The sequence below is a fragment of the Choloepus didactylus genome, chromosome 3 (assembly GCF_015220235.1).
Source record: "Choloepus didactylus isolate mChoDid1 chromosome 3, mChoDid1.pri, whole genome shotgun sequence".
Taxonomy (NCBI): domain Eukaryota; kingdom Metazoa; phylum Chordata; class Mammalia; order Pilosa; family Megalonychidae; genus Choloepus; species Choloepus didactylus.
The window spans coordinates 20659729-20683198 of record NC_051309.1 but is presented as its reverse complement, the minus strand read 5'-3'; the positions used below and the strand labels follow the sequence as shown (position 1 = coordinate 20683198).

Genomic DNA, 23470 nt, shown 5'->3' with positions numbered 1-23470 from the left:
ATGATGGGGCTTTCCCTCTCATACTTCTAAAATTCCCATGAAAAGAACATGCCCTGGCTATCCTCCTGGTTAACAGGATGAGAGACACATGAAGTAGACCTGGGTCCAACTTGTAGCTTGTCACTAAGCCTGGCCTTGCCCAAGGAGAGTTCAGCCATTCCTCAGCTGATCTGCAGGTGTGCGGCAAGGATGAATGATTGCTGTTTTGAGCCACTAGTTTTGAGATGATTTGTTAAAAATTTATTATGGTGGTAATATATGACTTTTACAATTTGTGTTACTTGCATGCATGACTACTATGGCTATTACTTTCTTTTGCAATACTAACATTGCAGAGGGATGTAGGAAAGAGTAATGCAAGAAGTCTTTCTGAGAGATTCAGCTCCAGTTCCTACTATGAGACAGGTCTGTCTCCAAATCATACTTGCTGTGAGACCAAGGCAACAGCTAATGAGTCAGTTAGCCATATCTTTCATTGAGCAATCATTTCATATAGCATCTTCCTTATAATCTTTTTACTGTGCTGTGAAGAAGTAACATGGGTGTAAGAGGAATCCCACTCAGAGAGTTCTTCACTAAAAGTACATTTAGATCCATCTTCTTAAGTAAAACGTGCTACTCTAGTTACTTTTAAAATATCCAGCTTTGGAAATGCATCTAGCAAAGACTTTAAAATGTTTAAAAAAATGTGTTTGTAGAAGCATTTGGAACAGGTAATAGGATGCTATTTTCATTACTACATGATTAGTGGTCTGGTAGTTAGGCTCTTGGAAATATTTAGATATTTCTCAACCTCTAAGCCATTAGTGTTTCAAGCTAAAGCAGCATTCATTATGTGAAAAGTGAAGTTAGGTGTTTTTTTGTTGTTGTTGTTTTGTTTTGTTTTTCTTGTTTGAAAACATTTTATTAAACATTTTTGGAGTACTGCTTCCCACCTTCAAAGTTTAGGAATAAAAAAAACATTTTAATAAAACCAGATCTATACTAAAGACAGCTCTGTTTGTGTGAAGAAATATGAATGAAATGTGCATTAATATTTAGGGGTGAAGTATTTCACTGCAGAAATATCTTTAAATGTCTCAAAAGCATGATAAATTCTAAACACTCTAGGACCATGTAGCTATTTCAATGTTCTTGTAAATGGTGAGCATTCAGCCTGATCTATGGCTTAGGATTTGTTTCCATGCTTGTCTCTTGAGCTTCCTCCACCTCTGAGAGTTTTTCATCATTTTCCAGTGTTTGCTGAAGTTCATGGACAGTGCTAAGAAGAACGTGAAACTGTTTCCGTCTCAATTCCAGTTTATCTTCCACGCTTTCTTTAATATGTGAAAGATGCTCCAATTCTTTTCCCAGAGCCTCTAGTTCCTTTAATGTCTCATGCCTGTCTGGATGATGCTGGATCACTTTTGCCAAAGCATCATATTCTTGGCGATTTTTTCGTATTCTTTTTGCTTGAAGAATTTGCTTTTTGCACTCTGCAATTTTTTCATGTGCTCCAGTGAGGCTACATTCTATTTCTTTGTAAATTTTTTCATAATTTTCCATATCTCTGAGATTCATATCATATACCAACAAGGTTTTGCCCATTGAAAATTCACATTGTGACAGTGTGCTCAGCATTCGTTGATAGTGGCTGTATCCCTCTTCCTGGGATCCAGAGTTACACCATTTAATGAAACTCTTTACTAGCAGATTAATTCTCCGGTCATCTCCAGCACCATCTCCATCAATCAGGAGACGCTTCCGTATGACTTCATCTTGTGTTTTGAAGATCACCCCTACTTGTGACTTCCTCTTGTTTTTCCTAGTATCAATGTTCCTTTTGTTGCTTCCTCATCCATTTATTTTACTTTCATGTTTCCTCATTTTGGTGCACTACCTTAAATATTTTCATCAGTCACAGCTCCCATGGCGTGCACGGCTGAAGTTAGGTGTTTTATTAAAGATATATATATATATAGGTTTGCTAGATTAGAATACTGCTAGTGAGCATAGGACTGCCCTAGAGGAAATTCTTACCTATAGCTGATGATACTTACTTCACCAATTTTACCAAGAGCTTCCCTTGTAACTTTTGACAGGGAATAGCATTTTCTGGTCTTCTATTGGAATAACCTACTTAACAGTAATCATTTGCATTTCTTGTTTATGTCCTTTAAAGGAAGTACAGTAACTCTATGTTATCCCCTCCTAAAAAGGGCTAAAGGGCATGGCTAATGCAATGCAGTTAGTAATTATTTATGTTTGCCTTTAAGGTTCGTGTAGTCAGACATACTCAGGAGCTGATGTGAACATGGGTTCTTCCCACCCAACCCCATTCATTCTGTCCAGACCCAATGAAGGAGACAGTGGGAGAAGTAAGGTGTTTCCGAGTAAGTAGAGATGATTCAGTGCATGTTTACTAATTTCTCATTCCATATTTGTCTACCTAAGTGTTTATTATATTTGAAGACCAAAAGAACTAAATTAGACCTGATACCCTCCCCTAGATGTTCCCACACAAAGTTGATCATTGTTGATCAGAGATGGGTGCCTAGTGGCCTTCAGGTGGTTCTAGGTACGCAGAGTAAGGTCCAAAGAGATGCTACCTTCAAATAGACCTGTCATGACTGTTCTCTCAATTAGGAGCATTCAATTTTTAACAATTGCAGGACGCTAAAATAGGACTGTATTAGTTTCCTATTGTTGGGGCAACAAATTATTCCAAACTTGGTGGCTTAAAGCAATAGAGTTTATTATCTTACAGTTCTGGAGGCCAGAAGTCATAAAATTAAGGTGTCAACATGGCTGCCTTCCTACTGGAGACTGTGTGGGAGAATCCACTTCCTTTCCTTTTCTAGCTTTTACAGGCCACCTGCATTCCTTGGCTTGTGGCCCCTTCCTCCATCTTCAAATCCAGCAGTGTAGCATCCTCAAATCTCAATCTCTCTCTCCCTCCCTCTCTCTCTCTGAACTCTGCTTCTTTTCTCTTCTGCGTTCCATTCACATTCAGCTTCTGGCTGTTCCTTGCAGCTTCTCTCTCCTTCTGTCTTTCACTCTGCAAATATAGAACTCCAGTAACCTGAATTAAAGCTCATTTGACTCAGTTGAGCCACATCCTGACTGAAATAACATCTTGAAAAGATCTTATTTACTTTGGGTCCTCACTTACCATAATGCAGACTGAGACCAAGAACATGTGCAAACTGGGGTACACAATTCAATCCACCACACTCCTCATGTCCTTGTCTTCCTTCTTACCTAGATTGAGTTTAATGGACCATCATTTTAAGCACTCATAACTTTCTCATTGTGTCCTACTTCCTCAGCAAAGTGCAACCCTGATTAAATACAATTCTTTGCCTTTTCCAAACTCACACCTGTGCAGGTGAACCTGGCTAGAGAAAAAAGAACACACACTAAAAACCTCTGTTTATAAGTGCATCCCTTTAAATTAGTGATAAATAACTTCAAGTATCCCAACTATACTTAGTCTCATACTTTCCTGCATGACTATTTCACAGCTTCTAACCAGCTTCAAACCCTAACAATTCCTCACATTCTTCACTCTCAGCTGATCACCTTGTCCTTATTATATTGAAAAAATAGAAACATTTAGAGGGAACTGCCATATGACCCTCAAAACCACATCTACCCACTTCCCAACACTACCCATATAATCTGCTTTCCTTCTTTTCGTTAGGGTCGATCTGCTCTTACCTAAGGCCAACCCCTCCACTTGTACTGCAGATCCCATCCCTCCTTACCCACTCAAGAAAATAGCTTCAGTAATCTCCCTCTCTCCGGCTTCTTTTTTTTTTTTTTTTTTTTTTTTAACTTTCACTTTCTACTGGATGATTCCCACCAGCATACAAACATGTTTTAACCTCTCTCATGTAAACAAACAAAACAACCAACCACCTCCTCTGACCTGACACCACATCTTCCAGCTGTTCCCCTTAAAGCAAATCTCACTGAAAGAGCAGTCTGCACTTGCTGCCTCCAATTCCTCTCCTCTTATTTTCTCTTGAACACATTTCAGTCAGGTTTTTGTCTCTCAAACTCCACCAAATCACTTCTTGTCAACGTTGCCTTTGATCACTGTGGTGCTAAATCCAGGGACCACTTCTCAGACTTCATCTTAACTCTCAGCTAATCACACCCCCCACATGGAAACAACTTTTGTACATTGCTAACAGGGCAAACTCCCCTCCTGGTTTTCCTTCTGCTCCACTGGCAGGCACTTCATTCTCAGTGTCCTTCACTGGTATCCTCTCATACCCTTGAGGTCTAAACTATACAGACTTGCACATTGTTTTAGTTGGCATCTCAATTTTTTATCTTAAGGTTAAAGAGTTGCAAAAGATGCATGTCAGCATATTTTAAGTATGATCATTCCACAGAAAATAATATCTCACTTATGAATGTATCCAGTGGAATCTCAACACTTCAGTAATTTTATACTTACCATCACTTATTTCAAAGTCCTTCTTTAGCAGTAGGAAAATAAAATAATATTATGAAAATTGTAATAAAACCAGTCCCTTTTCTCCTTGGATTACTATTTCCACTGGATTCCCCTCAAAGAAATTTATCCTAATGTAATTTTAAATATTTTAATTATGAAATATGCAGTTATAAGAATTCACAAAAAAAGGATCACAGCTCGAAGGTAATTCATGATTCCAAGACCCACATAACCACCATCCAGGCAACAGAACAGAACATTTACAGCACTATAGAAGCCGATCCCTTCCCAGTCATAGCCTATTCTTCCCTTTACAAATGTAACCTCATGCATTTCTTAAAGTCTTGAGCTTTCTTTATTTATTAATTCACATATCCACCAGTGACTATTACTTACTACTACACTTCATGTCAAATCCTCCTTTCCACTGTTACATGTGTGCACCCTGAAGAACCTTGTCACATAGAAAGAGATAGAAGGGGTATCTTTATAAAAATGTCACTTGGCTGTTTGATCACCATTCAAATTATATGTCCCAAATCAAATGATCCATCACCATAAATTAACTTTAATAATATTTTAGGTAATAACTCCCTTCGATTCCTCTCCAATTTTATGAGAATAGAATAACTGGAAAACACCTGATGTCCATAAAAACTTGTTCTCAGACATTAGAGTCCAATCAGATAAAATACTTCAAAATTTTCCCTTGTTGGAGTCGTAAGGTATTAACAGTTGGGATGAGGCACCACAGGAAGACACATAATGTTGTGACAAGTATATCATTTGTAATGTGTGTAAAAGGAAGTGTTTTGAAAGGAGAGATGGAAAATGAGATCACATAGGATGCACAACTGAAGGGTTTCAGGTAAAGTGATTTTAGTGCAAATTACTGATGTCAATGTTGAAGATATGGAAATTGATCTTCTCCAAGTAATTGAGGCCTGAATACTAGTTAGAATATCTTATGTATAGTCCTGGATGTACATAGTACAGCTGAAACCCTCAGTTTACATATTAGAGTTTCCAGGATTTATTCATTGGACCATTTCTCTTTCCTACCATATGTACTTATTCAATCTTATGATTTGTATATACAGTGTATTTATACTATATAATGTACTTATAAAGTATACATAATCTCCCAAATCTGTACTTCTCCTTATCTTAAATCCACATGGGTATATGCAACTTGATATTTGATATTTCCATTTGGATGTTGTATTAGTCAGGGTTCTCTAGGGAAACAGAATCAACAAGAGATATCTATAAATATAAGATTTATAAAAGTGTCTCATGCAATTGTGGGTATGCACAAGTCCAAATTCCATAAGGCAGGCAGTAGACTGGCAACTCCAATGAAGATGTTCAGTGAACTCCTTAGGAAATGAACTGGCAACTTCGACAAACTCCTCAGGAAACACTTTGCTGGCCAGCCAAAGAAGAAGTGAAGGTCCTCTATCTGTCTTGCTTAAAAGTCTTCAACTGATTGGATTAAATCCAGCTGATTACATTCTATCATTGTGGAAGACATGCCCTTCATTGACATAATCAGTCACAGCTGCAGCCAGTTGACTGATGATTTAATAAACCACCTTCTGGTTTATTAACCAGCCACAAATGTCCTTGCAGTAATGGTTAGGCCAGTGCTTGCTTGACCAGACACCTGGACACCATCACCCGGCCAAGCTGACACATGAGCCTAACCATCACAGTCTACCCCTTGTCAACTTGGCAGTAATGCACATCACCTTAAACCATACTTTATCTATAAGTAGAGAACAACAACCAACATATATTTCACCTAACAATATTCTGCTGTCCTGTGTACAACTGGAAATGCACTAAATCTCTCCAGAATAGGGTGCAAGTCCTTGGGTGACATTAACTCTTAAAATTGATTTCCTTTAATTTAAATACTGCAAAATGAACAATACAGCTTCTGTCATATGATAAGGGAATAAGACAGAGAAGAAAGCAAAGATATTTGCTTTACAGACAAATACAAACATACTGAAAACAAGGAGGAAATAGTCACACCATCATTGTCCTCATTTCTACACCTGGTCACGTAGCTGTAGTTCATATTTATCACTACTTTCTTCCACTACCCATTCCATTTTCCCTTTACCCTCAGCTAGCACTTCAGCTGGCTGTGGTTCTTTGCCTGGTGGGGTGACCCAATCCTGAAGTTTCTTGACCATTGGTAGTCCTGCCTGGATTGGGTTATTGCAGTTTTCCATTGACTTTAATCACAGGGCATGCTAATACTAAGAGACGCCCTAGGGGATCTCCTGCATTCGAGGGAAACTCTTCTTTACCTCCATTGTGTAGTTGCAGTGTTATTTCCCCTTGATAGGATCCATCACCCCAGCCAGTACAGTAATCCCCTTCCTTGCCTGTTGATTCAGAGGCATAAGACGCCCAAAGTGGCCAGGTGGCTGTCTTCACTGCTAGTTCAATGGAATTATTGTTGTGTTTCCTGGTGAAAGCACTCCTCCTTTTGGAACAAAATCTTATAGACCAGCAGAGCTTAAGCTTGCAGGGACAGGAAACAAAAATTTTCCTAGTGGATCACTAGGAGCGACAGTGAGTTGTGCCACTCCTGTTTCCACCCCTTGATTCCTGGACCCATGAATCCTGGTTATGGAAGAAACAGCACCATAGAGTAGACACTGGTTCAGAGCATATACAGCCTCCTGGAGAACACTGCCCCAGCCCTGCAAGGTATTGCCACCTAGTTGGCTCTGTAGTTGAGTCTTCAATAGGTCATTCCACTGTTCTATCAACCCAGCTGCCTCTGGATGATGGGGAATATGGTAAGGTCAGAGCATTCCATGAGCATGTGCCCATTCCCAAACTTCATTTGCTGTGAAGTGGGTTCCTTGGTCAGAAGCAACGTTTTGTGGAATACCATGGTGCTTGATAAGGCATTCTGTAAGTCTATGGATGGTAGTTTTGGCAGAAGCATTTCATGCAGGGAAGGCAAACCCATATCCAGAGCATATGTCTATTTATTCCTCACAGTCCTGGCAAAAGGTGTGTCCTCTGCACATTCCAGGGGTGTGTGCTCAGGTCTTCCATGATAAATCCACTCTAACATTCCAGTCTCTCTAGGCCTTTGAGTCCCCTCCTCTACATTATATCAGGGCAGTTCTGGCATTTCAACTTCAGGTAATGCTGGCCACCTTTTGATCCATGTTCCAAATAACCACCCAAACTGTTAACACCCTTTCTGACCCCTCGAGCTACAATATTGAATGCGGAATCACTGCTTAGTGGGCCCATATCAGCAAATTCAGTCTGATCCAATTTTATTTTCCTTCTACCATTATCCCACACCCTTAATATCCATTCCCACACATATTCTCCTGATTTCTGTCTGTATAAGTTGGAAAACTCATACAGTTCTTTTGGAGTATAGCGTACTTCCTCATGGGTCACACTTTGTACCTCACCCTTTGGGGCCTGTTGGGAGTTTATTTATAGGTCTCAAAGCAAAGACTGGTGGTGTGTGTGGGTCATTAAAATAATTAGAAGTATCCTTCAAGCCATTTATCTCAGGGCATTCTGTTGCAGTTTCATCTCATGAAACAATCTCTCCAGACAGAGGAGTGAGGGCTGCTTCCTCAGAGGAGGTGATTACAGGATTAGCAGGCACTGAAGGGTTAATCTCTTTAGGTTGAGATTGGATGGCAGGCTCCTTAAGGCAGACCAGAGGTGTGGAAACTGTTTCCTCAGGACACACTGGAGGTGTGGAAACTGTTTACTCAGGACAGACCACTACAGGTATATCTAACAAAGACTCAGCAGAATACAGGGTTCCAGTGTCCTCACTGCCATTATTATCAATCCATATGTCCCCATCCCAAGTTTCAGGATCCCATTATTTTCCAATCAATGCCTTTACTTTAACAGCAGACACCCTACAAGGTTGAGATTTTAGTTTACATTATAAACCTGCTACTCACACAATGAGACTCTGCTTCTGGTTTTCAGAAATCTCAAGTCTGCGGCCACAGGAAATAAGATTTTCTTTCAAGGCATACATAGAAACCTTTACATCAGTCATATGGTTTAAGTTTTAGATTTGAAGCCTTTAGCTCATCCCTTTCTCTTATAACCTTATCCAGTGTATCTAAGAGCAACCAGCCAACATCATTATATCTCTTAACTCTGCAAAACTCTGTGAAGGTGTCAAAACACTGTCACCCAGAGCCTTGCTTTGTTCAAGTGTTTGATTAGGAGAATCAAATTGTGATATTTTTCATATCTCCGCTGCCAATGCACACCATGGACTGTCAGTGCCATCTTGATTATTGGAAATGGAGTCATCAGTGCCTTTGAATCTAATCAGAGTAGAAAACCAGTTGTAAAAGCCCATTTTAAGATTCTGTTTCTCAAGAACCACCCCACTTCTGGTACCAAATTGTATTAGTTAGGGTTCTCTAGGGAAACAGAATCAACAAGAGATGTCTATAAATATAAGATTTATAAAAGTGTCTCATGCAGCTGTGGGGATGCACAAGTCCAAATTCCATAGGACAGGCAGCACACTGGCAACTCCAATGAAGACGTTCAGTGAAGTCCTCAGGAAATGAACTGGCAACTTCGACAAACTCCTCAGGAAATGCTTCACTGGTCAGCCAAAGAAGAAGTGAAGTTCCTCAATGTTTCTCACTTAAAAGTCTTCAACTGATTGGATTAAATCCAGCTGATTGCATTCTCTCCTTGTGGAAGACTTGCCCATCACTGACATAAACAGTCACAGCTGCAGCCAATTGACTGATGATTTAATAAACCAGCCTTCTGGTTTATTAACCAGCCACTAATGTCCTTGCAGTAATGGTTAGGCCAGTGCTTGCTTGGCCAGACACCTGGGTACTATTACCTGGCCAAGTTGACACATGCACCGAACCATCACAGATGTCTAATAGACATCTCAAAATTAATATTTCCAATCTTGAAATTCTGATGCCCTACCACCCCAAAAGTAGAAACCTGTCATTCAGATTACTTAATCTAAAAATCTCTTGCTGCTCCTTGAACACACCAGACATATTCCTGCCTCTGAGCCTTTGCACTTCTTCCCTGGATATAGAATGCTCTCCATAAAAGACCTCATGCACCATTCCGTCCCTTTATTACTTTCAGGTCTTTCCTTAGATATCACCCTTTCTCTGATACTTTCTCTAACCATCAATATAGTATGTCCTCCAGCCCATTGCTAACCTCCCTTACACTCTTTCTGTTCTTGGCTTTACTTTTCTCCATAGAACTTGTCATGTGACATACTGTACATTTTACTTCCTCATTTGTTTATTGATATCTCTCCCCACTAGAATGCAATCTCCATGAAAGCTGGGTTTCTGGTTTTTTTAGTTCATTCTGTATCCCTAGCATCTAGAAAAGTGTCTGGCACATGGTAGATACTGAATAAATATTTACTGAATTAAAGAATGTATAAATTAGTCATTGAGTAGATGTCAACAAAATAACTTAAGGGTCTTTCCATAAGTTAACTTGACAGCCAAGCCAAGCTTGATGCCAATGAAGACAATATGATAGGTAGCATGACAGAAGGGGAACTTTGTCATGAAAACTGTCCATCAAAAAGAGTGATGTTCAACAAGAAAAATCCATTTGAGTTGCCACTGACTGAAAAATGTAAGGACTCATGGAACAGTGACAGCAGTGACTGAGTGAGACTGCTTCCAAGGGTAGCAGTGAGTCTGTACTACTTAAGGTATAAGTTCTCATACAAAGACTTTAACACTCATCACCTTTACTGACATATATTTGAGCAACTGTATTGGAAAAGGTTTAATTATCAGCAATTTTGACAAGTAAATCTCTGTCTCTCTGTCTCTCTCTCTGTGTATCTCTATCATCTATGTATGTATGTATGTATGTATGTATGTATGTATGTATCTATCTACCTACCTATGTATCCCAAATTACATTTTCAATTGTGTTTTGCTAAGTAAGAGCAATGAGGCACAGTAGTATAAAAAAACAGAATACTGAAGATAGACTCTCCATCCTACAATTAAAAGAGGAACTGGCATCATAAATTTAATCTCAATGTTTAAATTAGACTGTCTCTATCACAAGTAGTAATAGCCCTTTCAGAGAAATTATCTTGTTGCATTGTAGAGTTGCACTTCATTCTTCATGTCACCTAAATTGATGTTTGACTGTCTATCTGGTCAGCAAGAGAATTTGTTATATTTTGAAATCAAGCATTTTCTTCTGTTTGTGCACTTTCTTCGTGCAGACTTTGAAGCACTGGAATTTTTCCCTGTGTGTGTTTGGATCATTGTGACAGTCTTCTTTTATTCAGTTTTGGTGGTACATTCCAGGACTTTGACTTAGTAAAAACTGAACTCGCCTCCCATCAGGATGGAGCTGTAGAAATCAGTGTGTAAACAGTGACTCACTGCCATGTGTGGGACAGGATTTCATAAATTTTCAAAGCTTTCCCGAGAAAATTCATGCTTTTTTGTATATATGGCTGATGCTATGAAATGGAAAAGAACATTCCCCCACTCCCACCTTGGCAGCCTGATGTTGTATATATGAACTTTGCCAGTGCTTTGTGTTCCTAAAGGAACCTGAGAAAATGTGCAGTCCTTCATAGCATGTTCATCACACTACTGCCTGTGAGAAGGGTCAGTAAGTAGATTCAAATAAATTCATATCCTTAATACCAATTATCACAGTGCTTTGCATGACAACATGTTGGCTCGCCTCCTCTAGATATGAGAACCAGACATTTGTTAAACTTGTCAGATAGTAAAATTTCCCAATTCTTTGGTTACGGTGGGAATTTCAGACACTGTGCAGACAGGTAGAGTAGACAATTTCATATCCATGGTCCATCTATATGGATTGAACCAATCTTAGGTAGTAGGATGGCAGAGAAATGACTTTTTTTGCAGTATCGGAAAGCCATTGAAGATGTTATTTTATAATCTCTCTCAAATTTCCTGCTGAAAATTTACTTTCATATTCTCATCTCTTAATTTGGGTATTCTGAGGGAAACTAACTGTTCTAGTTTGCTAATGCTGCCAGAATGCAAAACACCAGAAATGGATTGGCTTTTATAAAGGGGGTTTATTTGGTTGCAAAGTTACAGTCTTAAGGCCATAAAGTGTCCAAGGTAATGCATCAACAATTGGGTACCTTCACTGGAAGATGGCCAATGATGTCCAGGAAGGCATGTTGCTGGCATCTGCTCAAGAGGTCTGGATTCAAAATGGCTTTCTCCCAGGATATTCCTCTATAGGCTTCAGCTTCTCTCCAAAATGTTGCTCTCAGTTGCTCTTGGGGTATTTGTCTTCTCTTAGCTTCTCTGGAGCAAAAGTCTGCTTTCAAAGGCCATCTCCAAAATGTCTCTGTAAACTGCAGTTCCTCTCTCAGCTCCTGTGCCTTCTTCAAAGTGTCTCTCTTGGCTATAGCCCCTCTTCAAAATGGCACTCTCAGCTACATTGAGTTCCTTCTGTTTGTCAGCTCATTTATATGGCTCCAGTGATTTAATTTAGACCCACCCTGAATGGGTGGGGCAACACCGCCATGGAAACCATCCAATCAGAGTCATCACCCACAGCTGGGTGGGGCACATCTCCTTGGAAATGCTCAAGGGATTCCAATCTAATCAGCACTACAATATCTGCTCCACAAGATTGCATCAAAGAATATGGCTTTTTCTGGGGGACATAATACATTCAAACTGGCACACTAACTTACAAAAATCTACAATTTTCTTCTTCAAAGATCCTTTTTTGAAAATACCTTCATGAATAAAATTATATATAAGTAATAATTGCTTAAAATATTTCTTGTCGAGCCAAAATGGCTTTGGTAAATTATATTTCACTTTAACTTAGGAAAAACTTACATAATATTCCTGAAATAGGATTGTCACTTTTGCTGAGGAGTGCTTATTTTGATTATGAAAACATTTAACAACTAGCTGTTCTACCTATTATGATGCAAATGATTCCTATCACTACTGGCCATGCTTAGGAAGAAGTAGTTCCTTTGCTAGTCACCTTTTGCAATCTGTGGTCCTCATTAGTGTTACTTTTGATTTAGGGGTTCCCTGAAAATCACTGTGTTTTGTTTTTCCCTTCTACAAGATCCTAAATCTAATCAGCAGAACCTATTTCAACCAATATGATGAAAATCCATCTAGCCTATTTTTCTGTGTGCAGTGGAAGCATCAAACAGAAAACCAGATAAAAACGTCTTATCGTGTATGCAGATAAACATCTTTGCTTTAAAATATTTTTATCGAATAACTAATGAGCTAAAAATTTAAAATCATGTGGAGGCATCTATTGGGTTAGATTTTCATAGATTTAATTTATTTTTTGAGATCAACCATCAAATTCCTACCTTGACAATATAGCAGGATGAAATGGAAAAGATCTTCCAACTATAAAACATTATGAAAATGCTATATTAAAATAAAAGCACTTAAGGAAACATGGCTTATGGCAAGAAAGTAGGAGAAAGTCTGGAGGGGAGAGGGTAAAAAATAAAAACAAAACATAAAACAAATTTTAAAAGCCCTGAGCATTAATCCAGAGCAGTGAGTGTTGAAACCTTAAGGATATCTTCAGATATACCTACTGATCTGGAGCTTTGAATAACTAAGTCAGCTGAAGGGACAGGAAAATAAAGCCTGGAACCCTTACAAATTAGGGAGACAAACCCTTGAGTACTATAAAAAGATTGGAGTCCAAGAGCTTTAAAACTTTGGTAAAAGAATAATTAAGGAGGTAGGGCACTCTGCAAAGATGAAGAAACTTGTCTGCCTTGGTCCTGAATTTGGGGTGTGTGCTGGTTTGGAGCTGTTACGTACCCCAGAAAAGGCTATGTTCTTTTAATCCATTCTTGTGGAGGCAGACCTGTTGTAGTGTGGGACCTACTGATTAGGTTATTTTCATAGAGATGTGACCCAGCTTATTCAGGGTGGATCTGAATTCCCTTGCTTAAGTCCTTTGTGAGAGGGTAAAAGACGGATGAAACTTAGAGAGCTAAGAGAAGCTAAGAGAGAAACACCCAGAGGGATATTTTGGAGACAGCCATTGAAACCAGAACCAGGAGAGAAGCTAAGAGATGAAATCCAGAGTTTGCCCCAAGAAGCTAAGAGAGGATCCACAGGTACTTAGAGAGAAAATGTCCCAGGAGAAGCAGGAAGGACCAACAATGGAAAGAGAGAGCCATTTTGAAACTAGAGCCCAGGAGAGGACCAGCAGACATCGCCATGTATCTTCCCATGTGACAGAGGAACCTCAGATGCCAGCAGCCTTTCATAGATGCTGTGACAGGCTCATGTGTCAACTTGGTCAGGTGATGGTGTCCAGGTCTCTGGTCAAGCAAGCACTGACCTAACCCTTACTGCAAGAACATTTGTGGCTGGTTAATAAACCAGAAGGCTTATTTATGAAATCATCAGTCAATTGACTGCAGGTGTGACTGATTACATCAACAAAGGGTGTGTCTTCCACAATAAAAGAATTCAGTCAGGTGGATTTAATCTAAGCAGTTGAAGACTTTTAAGAGAGAGAGAGTGGGGATTTTATTCTGCTGCTGCTAGCCAGTGAAGCATTTCCTGAGGAGTTCATCAAACACCTTCATCAGAGTTGCCGGTTTGCTGCCTGCCCTACAGAATCTGGATTTGTGCATCCTGCCCTATGGAATTTGGACTCGTGCATCCCCACAGTTGCGTGAGACACCTTTATAAAATCTTATATATTGATAGATACCTCTTGTTGCTTCTGTTTCCCTAGAGAACTCTAACTAATACAGATGCCTTAAGAGATGGTTTCCTCTTGATGCCTTATTTGGACATTTTCATGACCTTAGGACTCTAAATTTGTAACCTATTACATCCCCATTGAAAAAGCCAACCCATTTCTGGTATACTGCATTCCAGCAGCTTTGGCAAACTGAAACAGGGTGGTGGAAGTCTCCCTTGTGACCATCCCCCAATATAGCTCTTTAGCCCATTTAGAGCTCATAATTTTATTTTTTTTTGATTTGCAAAAGTTTATTTCAACATAACTATGCTTACAGAAATACACTCATTTTGGTTAACAGAATGCAATTTAAATTTAACTTGTGCTACACAATTTGAACCAAAAACTTGGGACATGGTTTAAGATTAAAGAAAAACAAACAATTTGCGATGAGGTTTGTTTTTCATCTATTATAAATGTATAAAAGATTCTATTCTCCCTCAAATGCTGCTATAGCAGACAGCAAGAACGATGAGAAATTTATTTTACTAACCAAGATGAGAATTGAATTAGAGTGCTTTTGAGTTCCTTCATGGAGGAATGCATCTCCACTTATGGACTCAAAGTATTATTACATACGAAGTTGCAAAAAGATGTACTTACAACACAAACACAAAATCACAAAACACATGAAGAAACAAGCAGCATAAATGTAAGTGAGCAGAAATAACAAAAAGCATAATCAGATCCACTAAGTTCTAAGATATTAGAAATATTATATAAACAATTCAGTGGGTGTGTTAAAAAGTTTTCTGAAAGGATTGAAATTAAGTAAACATGAAGAAAATTACTTGGAGGAAAAAGGACTATGTGAAAGAGAGTTTAAAAGATTTGAAAGACAGAGTTAGATATTGTAACAAATGTCTGATCCCGGTTTCAGAAGGTAAAAATAAACAGAATAGTAATAATAATAATTATTGTTGTTATAAACAAAATTTTTGTCTACTTACTATGTCCCAGGCATTGTTCTAAACCTTTAGCTGGTGTTCCTGTGTGCTAATGCTGCCACTTTGCAAAACACCAGAAATGGATTGGCTTTTATAAAGGGAGTTTATTTGGTTACAAAGTTACAGTCTTAAGGCCATAAAATGTCCAAGGTAAGATATCAACAATAGGGTATCTTCACTGAAGGATGGCTGATAGGGTCTGAAAAACTCTGTTAGCTGGGAAGGCACGTGGCTAGCATCCTCTTCCTTTGCTCCCAGGTTGTGTTTCAAAATGGCTTTCTCCAAAATGTCTCTTTTAGCAGCAGCTCCTCTCCAAAATGTCGCTCTCAGTTGATCTGAGGTCCCTCTGTTTGTGAGCTCTGTTTATAGGACTCCATCGAACTAATCAAGACCCACCCTGAGTGGGTGGGGCCACATTTCCATGGAAACATTCAATCAAGATGTCACACCCTAATCAAAGTTGTCACTCACAATTGGGTGGATCACATCTCCATGGAAACACTCAATCAGAAGGTTCCAACCTAATTAACACTAATAAGTCTGCCCCCACAAGATTGCACCAAAGAACATGGCATTTTGGGGGACATAATATATCCAAACTGGCACAGGTGAGGATTATTATTATCCCATTTTGTATATGAGGAAACTGAGGCATGCATTGATGACATCAATTTAATAACTTCCCCTGATCTAAGCAGTTTAGCAATAGAGTCTGTGCTTTTAATAATTAAAATTTGGAATAATAACACCTAAAGATTTTCTGAAATCTAACAAAAGATGCGACTCCTCAGATTTGGAAAGTACAATATACCCAAGAAGGATAAACAAAATGAAATCTGTATTTAGACATATCTCTTTGAAACTGCTAAAGACAGCAATTAAAAGCAGCCTGAAAGATACAGCCATTTGACAGAAGAATGTGGAGTAATAATATATTTAAATTCTCGAAGAAAACTAACCATTCAACTAGAACTATATAGCCAGTAAGATAACATTTCAAGAACAAGGAGGAAAAGAAACATTTTCAGACACCTAGAAATGAATTATTAAAAAGATGGATTTATCTCAGAAAGAAGCAAAATTATTTTCCCAAAAAGGCATGATTGAAAGAAATTCATGGGCAAAGGATATTGTAAGCATGTTAACATGTTATAATAATGTAAAACTTGAGGGGATTACAGGAAAAAAAAAGATATGACTAAATGCTGAATACCACATAAGTTTACAGATATGTGTTTGGGTGACTGGAATTTAACTGTTAAATTCCTTCAATTGTTTAGGAGGAGTAAGTATATAAATAAGAGAATGGAGTATATACCTTCTAAACCACAAAAGGAGAAAAGATGGACAGAGGAAAAAAATAAATACATTAAGAAGAAAAGAAAGGATAAAAATAAAAGCAAAAGAGAAACAAATCAGAGAATATGGTGGTTAAAAGAAATCCACATCTATTGGGAATCCAAAAATAGTAAGAGAGAGAGGTGGAACAATTTTATTAAACTTTTCACAGAATCACCATTTTGTTTTATTGGCCCTCTTCAAGGAGTCTTATGCAGTAATATGTTGTTTACAATAAACACTTTTGACTATAGATATAAGAATAGTTGAAAGAGAAGATGTAAAATGATATATTAGACAAATATTAATTAGGCATAGCTGGTGTAGCTAGATAATGATGAAGGTATCAAGTCATCAGAAAGATACTAACTTATATGCACTGAGAAACATAGCTCCAAAATGCATTAGAGTCCAAACTGCCACAACTACAAGAAGAAATAGATGATCCCTCAACAAAATTGGAGATTTTAATGTACTTCTCTGGGTAATGGATAGATCAGTGGGTAGACAGACAATACTAAACAAGCTTGAATAATGGACATACATAATAGATAAATTTGATCTAATCAGCATATATAACACATGACCCAGCACAACTGGAGAATACTTATTCTTTCAAGCTCATATGAACATTTATACATTTGACCAATGCCATGAAACCACAGGCCATAGAGCATGTCTCAACAAATTTCAAATACCTGACATTTAGACCACATTCTTTTTTTCTCAATGCAAATGATTTAAAAATCACAAACTAAAAGAAGAGATAAAGCCTCTATATATTTGGAAATAAAGCACACTCTTAAGACAAAGGTATAAATAGATATTTGCAGAAAATAGGAATTTTCAGTAACACATGAAAATTCTCAACCTCAAAGAATTGTGAAAATGAAAATTAAATTCAGAATGAGTTACCTAATGAAACACTGACATATTTTAAAAGGTCTGAGAATAACAAGTGTTAAGGGGGAAGTACACTGCAAATGGGAGTATATGTTGGTATAACCACTTTGGAACAAATTTGCATTATGTGGTACAGTTGAGGATATGCAAATCTTTCAATCCTGCAATTGCACTCATGGGTGTATACTCTTCAGAATCTCTTGTACATGGGCACCAGGAGACATGCATAAGAAAGTTCACAGCCATATTATTTGTAAGATCAAAAAGGTAGAAAACAACACATATGTCCATCAGCAGGAGAATGGATAAATCATAGGATCAATATGAGTGAATACACATTATTTAGAGCAAATAAAACATGTAATGAGAATACTTAGAGTGTGATACAATGTATATAAAATGCTAAATTTAGCAAATCCTAAGAATATATTCTTTAGGGAAACATTCACATGAAATAAAGCTGTAAGAAAATGCAAGGCAATAATAAATCAAAATTTAAACTGTTTGCCTCTAGATGGGTTGAGGAAGGAGACTGATGCAACCAGGTCAGGGAACAAAGAGCACTTCAAAAATGATTGGAAAATTCTATTTCTAAAACTGATGACTTAATTTGTGCTTATTTCATTACCATGTTTTATATTTTATATCTATGTTTAATGAGTATATCTTTTTATGTATAAAACAGTTTAATAAAATGGAAAAAAGTTTAATGTCATAAATTTAATTGGGGTGGGTAGGGTGGGGTATGGTATTTATATGCTAAATAAATATATATGGAAAGTATATACTAAGGACATAGTGGGAGGTACTGGAGAAAAATAGATGGTCTGAGAGGGACTGGATTCCCACTGGGGGAGAGAGTTGACTGAGAGAGATTCCAAGAGGCTGTTGGGAAAAAAAAAGTGAAGAAGAGGTTGGGAGGCACAGGAAGCTTGAATCCCCATTACTATTTGTTTTGGTTTGCTAAAGCTGCTGAAATGCAACATACCAGAAATGGATTGGCTTTTACAATGGGGATTTATTAGTTCTCAAATTTACAGTTCTAAGGCCATGAAAATGTCCAAATCAAGGCATCAAGAGTTGGATACGTTGTCTAAGGAAAGGCTGATGGCATCCTGGTTACCCTGTTACATGGGAAGGCACATGTCTGGCTGTGATGGACTTTTTCTCCTCAGTTTAGCTTCCGGTTTCAGTGGCTTTCTCCAAAATATCTCTGGGCTTCCATCTCAGCTCCTGTGGGTCCTTGCTTGCTTCTCCCAGGGGCAAACTGTGGATTACATATTTTAGCTTCTTTTAAAACTCTCTCTCAGCTTCTCTGAATTCTCTCTCTCTCTGTGAGCTTTCCTATAGTAAAGGATTAGGACCCACCTTGAATGGATGGGGTCAAATCTCCATAGAAACAATCTAATCAAAAGTTCCTACCCTTAACAGGTTTGCATCTAAAAGTGGATTAAAAGAACATGGTCTTTTATGGTGTACATATCAGATTCAAAGCAGCACACTATCCTTGACCTTTTTTTTTTCCTATTGGGGTGTTTGACTTTTGATTGATTTGTAAGTGCTCTTTATATTTTAATGATATATTGAAGATGACCTTCATCCAATTTGCTCTTCATCTCTTACTTTGTATATTGTCTTTTTCCATACAAATTTTAAATAAATTTATATATTGATATTTTATATTATAATATTTATCTAAACTTTTTAAATGCTTTTTGCCTTTAGCATTTTGCATTAGGATGTCTTTTTCAACCCCAGGGTTTTATTACTATTCACTTATATCTTCTCCTAGTACTTGTGAGGCTTCTTTCTTTTTTTCTTCTTTTTTCCCTCCCTCCTTCCCTCTCTCCCTCCTTCCCTCTCTTACTCCCTTGTTCCTCCCTTCCCCTTCCTTCCTTCCTTCATTCCTTCCTTCTTTCCTTCCTTTCTCCCTCCCCCTCCCTCTCTCCCTCTCTCCCTTCTACCTTCCCACACGCTCTTGCGCTTTCTCTCTCTCTCTCTCTCCCTCTTTCATTCTTTCTTTTTAAAGAAATGCTCATCAGAATTTATTTTGGTTTATGGGGAAAAATAGACATTCAATTCACTTCTTCCTTTTTCTAAAAAAAGAAACATTTGGTTAACTAAATGATTTATGAAAGAATCCGTCCTTTTTCTCCCTGATTTTAAATGCCACATAACCACAAACGAAATTCTAAATTTATTTGTTTTTTTCCTAGACATAACATTCTGTACTAATGGTATATTTTTCTACCCTTCACACCAGCATAAAATTCATTTAGTATCAAGTGATTTTGATTTTTATAACTGTATCAAATATCTGTGAGAATAAATTCTCTTAGGTAATCTAGTTTTTGCCAAATATTCTGTCTATTCTCATGCTTCTTGCAGATTATCTCTTGAATTATGTTGTTAAATTAAAAATATATTCTTGGGATTTTTCTTTGGGAAGATATATTTTGGTAGGTGAGCTATTCATATCTTTATTCCTTGGAAACTTCCCCAAAATAATAAGGCATTCTTTTCCATTTTTTTAAAGTTTCCTTCATTTCTTTTGAGTCAAATTTGTAGATATTTTTTCCCTATGGATACTATGCCTTCTTACTAAATTTATTTCCATCTATTTAAAACATTATTTTTTGTTTTGGGTAAGATATTCTTCCATTAAATGTACTGGTGTGTAAGAAAACTATTGATATTTCTGGTTTTGTTTTCCCAACTGGTCATCTTTTTAAATATTCTTAAAATTTCTATTCTTCTTTTGATTTTTCTTGACTTTTCATGATAAGTATATCATCAGGATATTATGATCCTTCAGTCTTTTCTATTCCAATATTCAACTTAAAAACAAACAACAACAAAACAGAGCAGCAATGTTTGAACCAGCTCCCTCTTTGACAGAAATATTATATTATGGATAACAAGCCTTCTGATTTTTTCTGTGTTCTTGTAGAAATAATTATGGCATTCCATCACTAAGTGTAGGTTTAAGATTAGTATGTCTAAGAAGTATTTTTTATTTATTATACTAAGTGTTATTGTTATCTATTGATCTGGTCAAATGATTAAATGTTTATATATACATGTCTATATTTATTGACTTTCTAACCATCCTTGCAATCCTGAAATAAAGCATGCTATTTGGGACATATTTTTTATATGCTGCTTTATGCAATTTGCTAGATTTTTGTTTAGGATTTTGCATCTATATTAATAAATGAAATTTTTAATTCTTTCTTTCTTGTCCTATATTTTTCAGGTTGGGTTTTGGTGTTCAGATAACTTTGTAAAAATAATTGTTAAACTTCCCTTCCTTATCTAGGTTCTGAAACAGTTTAAATATTAAAAGAATAAAGTTTTAAATCATTGTTGAGAAACCAGCTGGGCCCAGAAAAATCATTATGATTTTCATTTTGTTTTGTTTTAAAGATGCTTTCCATTTCTTTAACAGCAAGACAGACCCTGTAACTTTCCAGCTCAATATCGCTTCCTTCCCTCACAACCATCCCTTCACTATATAGACAATTCTGAGTTTGTTTGGGGTGTCAATGTGTCCAGCTGAAAAAATCCCTGGACCCCTAAAAATCCCTGGACCCTAAAAAAGCTAGTGGTGGACATGGTGGCCATGTAAAATTGTTTTGATTGAGGATATGTATGTGGACGGATGGGGTTTTCTGGAAAGCTACTGTTTCCTTGATAAAACAAACAAACAAACCCACCTGTGAATTGTGTGCCTTGGTCTTCTCTGCCTTCCCAGTCTAAAACACAGGCAAGTTCCTAATGCTCCAGCAATCATTTTGTGAGCATATGGATAGAAGCCACCCATAAATGTGACTTGGCAGTTGGCCCATGAGGGGTGCTACTGAGAAGCCCATAGAGCCTGACTACCAGCTCTGCTCACATCTGGCACCTCTCTCCACTCCTCTGGCTGTATTTAGAGGCAAAGAATCACTCAGCTGCTTCTGGCCTCCAAACCTGGGGTTTACTAATGAGGTTATCTAGAACCTCACTGTGTAGACATCTGCACAGCTCCTGGGGATTTTCAGCATCTCAGGTTCTAGCCAGGGACCACAGCAAGGTGTCCACTCCTTTGAATTCACAACCCCACCTGAAGCTCTGCTCTGACCCCCACTGTCTACAGAATTCACCAATGGCAGTACTCTTATCCCTTCTCCTTGAAACCTTTTCATACTTCTACCCCATGCCAAGGGATTTCTTTTTTTTTTTTTTTTCTATCTTCAGGAGGGAGGGGAAATCTTTTCTCTTCAAACTCTCAAATAATTTAGCTGCAATAGGAGTGCTTTCTGGATTCCTAAAGACACCAGCTCTTGGACAACAAGTAAGAAAGTAATGCTCTGTTTTCCTTGTATTTTATCCTCTTCTATCCCTTTGTTTTGTTTACTCAGGTTTTATTAAATGTACCTCTAAGAACAGAGCTTGAAGGCCAAAGGTCAGTTTCAACGGTGGGAATTTGCTTCCGTGTGTGTGTGTGTGTGTGTGTGTGTGTGTGCACATGCATGTGTGTTTTCTTCCTAAAAACTTGTTGACACTGTTGCATTAGGGCCCTACTTTGGACTTCAGATTTTCAGATCAAGTTTCTGTGTTACAAGTAAGCAAGAAATTAGGCCTGTACTCCCCACTGAAAGATCTGCCTTCCTCTTTGAGAGGTTCTACAATTTATTTGAAAGGCTATCTTCTGTTAGATGTGAAAAGTTAGGCTAGGAAAAATAAAACTCTCTCTGGCTTGCAGATCTCCTCTATGGCATGGCCAGGAGCATCTCCCTTTGACTCTTGGCTTGTGGTGGATGCTGGAGGAAAGCCAAGCATCCTGTTAGGACTGAGGTACTTGTACCCCGGCTGCTGGGTGCTCACAGCTGAGCCCTTCTCCAGGAAGTGCCTAAAGCCACAGGAAGGTGACTCCTCCAAAGTGAGGCCTCTCCCCAGGGGCACCCATTACCCAATGTCTGGTCTTGAGTTCTCAGGGATCCTCCCAGCTTCAAAGAGCCAAGTAGCATAGGCTGAACTTTGGTGCCGCTGCACTGCATTTCAACTCCTCTTTCTGTCCAGGTCTACTGACCTTTCTCCTGTTCAAGGCCTACCTAGTAAATCTCTTGCACTTAAATCATCATATCAGAATCTGTTTCCTGGGCTACGTGTCCTAAGGCACCATCTCTCCAATGAACCACTTCCCCCTCAGAACTCACAGCAAGCTTGTTAGTTATAATCAGAATGCTCTTCAAGACCTAGTGGTTATTTCTATGTGTTTGCTTTCCATTACCTTATTTCATCTTCAGGGCTCCATGAGATAGGTCCATTATTATTTCCATTTTAAAGATGAGGAAATGGAGAATAGAGAGGATAATTAGCTTGTCCATGCTCACCTACTACACCCAGCCTAGTCTTCTAAGAGAAAAGAAGTACAGCTCCCAGGCACACTTTCTTCAAATGTTCAAGACCACTGTGTATCTGATTGTTTTTAATCCACTAAAAAGAAAATGTCTCCAAGTAGAGGTCTTTGTTACTCATGCAGAAAACTCTTGACTGTGAACCTTGTCTCTGTGAAACAGGGATGGCTATGGTGTTATGCCAGAATTTTTAAAAATACTTCCTGCCATTCTGCATCATTTTGTTGGACAGTGTAGTATGAGTCTGTCTTTCAAGCTGTCTCCATCTGTAATATACTAGACAAAATACCTTGACATTTGGATCTGATGTTCTTTAGTTTCACGGCTGACTGAAATGTCCCACACCTTTACTGTGTTTGGTCCTTTTGCTTGGTTTCTTGGGGAAGGGCAGCACAGGGTTTGAAGCTGGCATTTAAACTGTCATATTTTCAAAGTTACTTGGCTTTTGCCATACAATGTTATTTTGTGACTATTTTCTCATGTTATCAATTTTATTTGAAAATATAATTTCTGTAGCAATTAATTAATATCACTCTATTGATGGACCCAGGAGTTGTGCCTGTTTCTTGTTCATTTACTGTTTTATTAATGATATGGTGCACAAGCTTATAGATATATTTAAT

At 38.0% G+C, this 23470-nt stretch overlaps 1 protein-coding gene across 1 annotated transcript; it reads right to left on the bottom strand.

Moving 5' to 3' along the window:
• Nucleotides 1-1085: 1085 nt before the first annotated feature.
• LOC119528558 (THO complex subunit 7 homolog) lies at nucleotides 1086-1913 on the bottom strand. The gene is made up of 2 exons (XM_037828906.1): nucleotides 1895-1913; nucleotides 1086-1760 (listed from the first exon to the last, which is right to left on the bottom strand). The coding sequence occupies exons 1-2, from the start codon at nucleotides 1908-1910 to the stop codon at nucleotides 1162-1164; spliced, it is 615 nt and encodes a 204-aa protein (XP_037684834.1). The 5' UTR covers nucleotides 1911-1913; the 3' UTR covers nucleotides 1086-1161.
• Between the last annotated feature and the right edge of the window lie 21557 nt (nucleotides 1914-23470).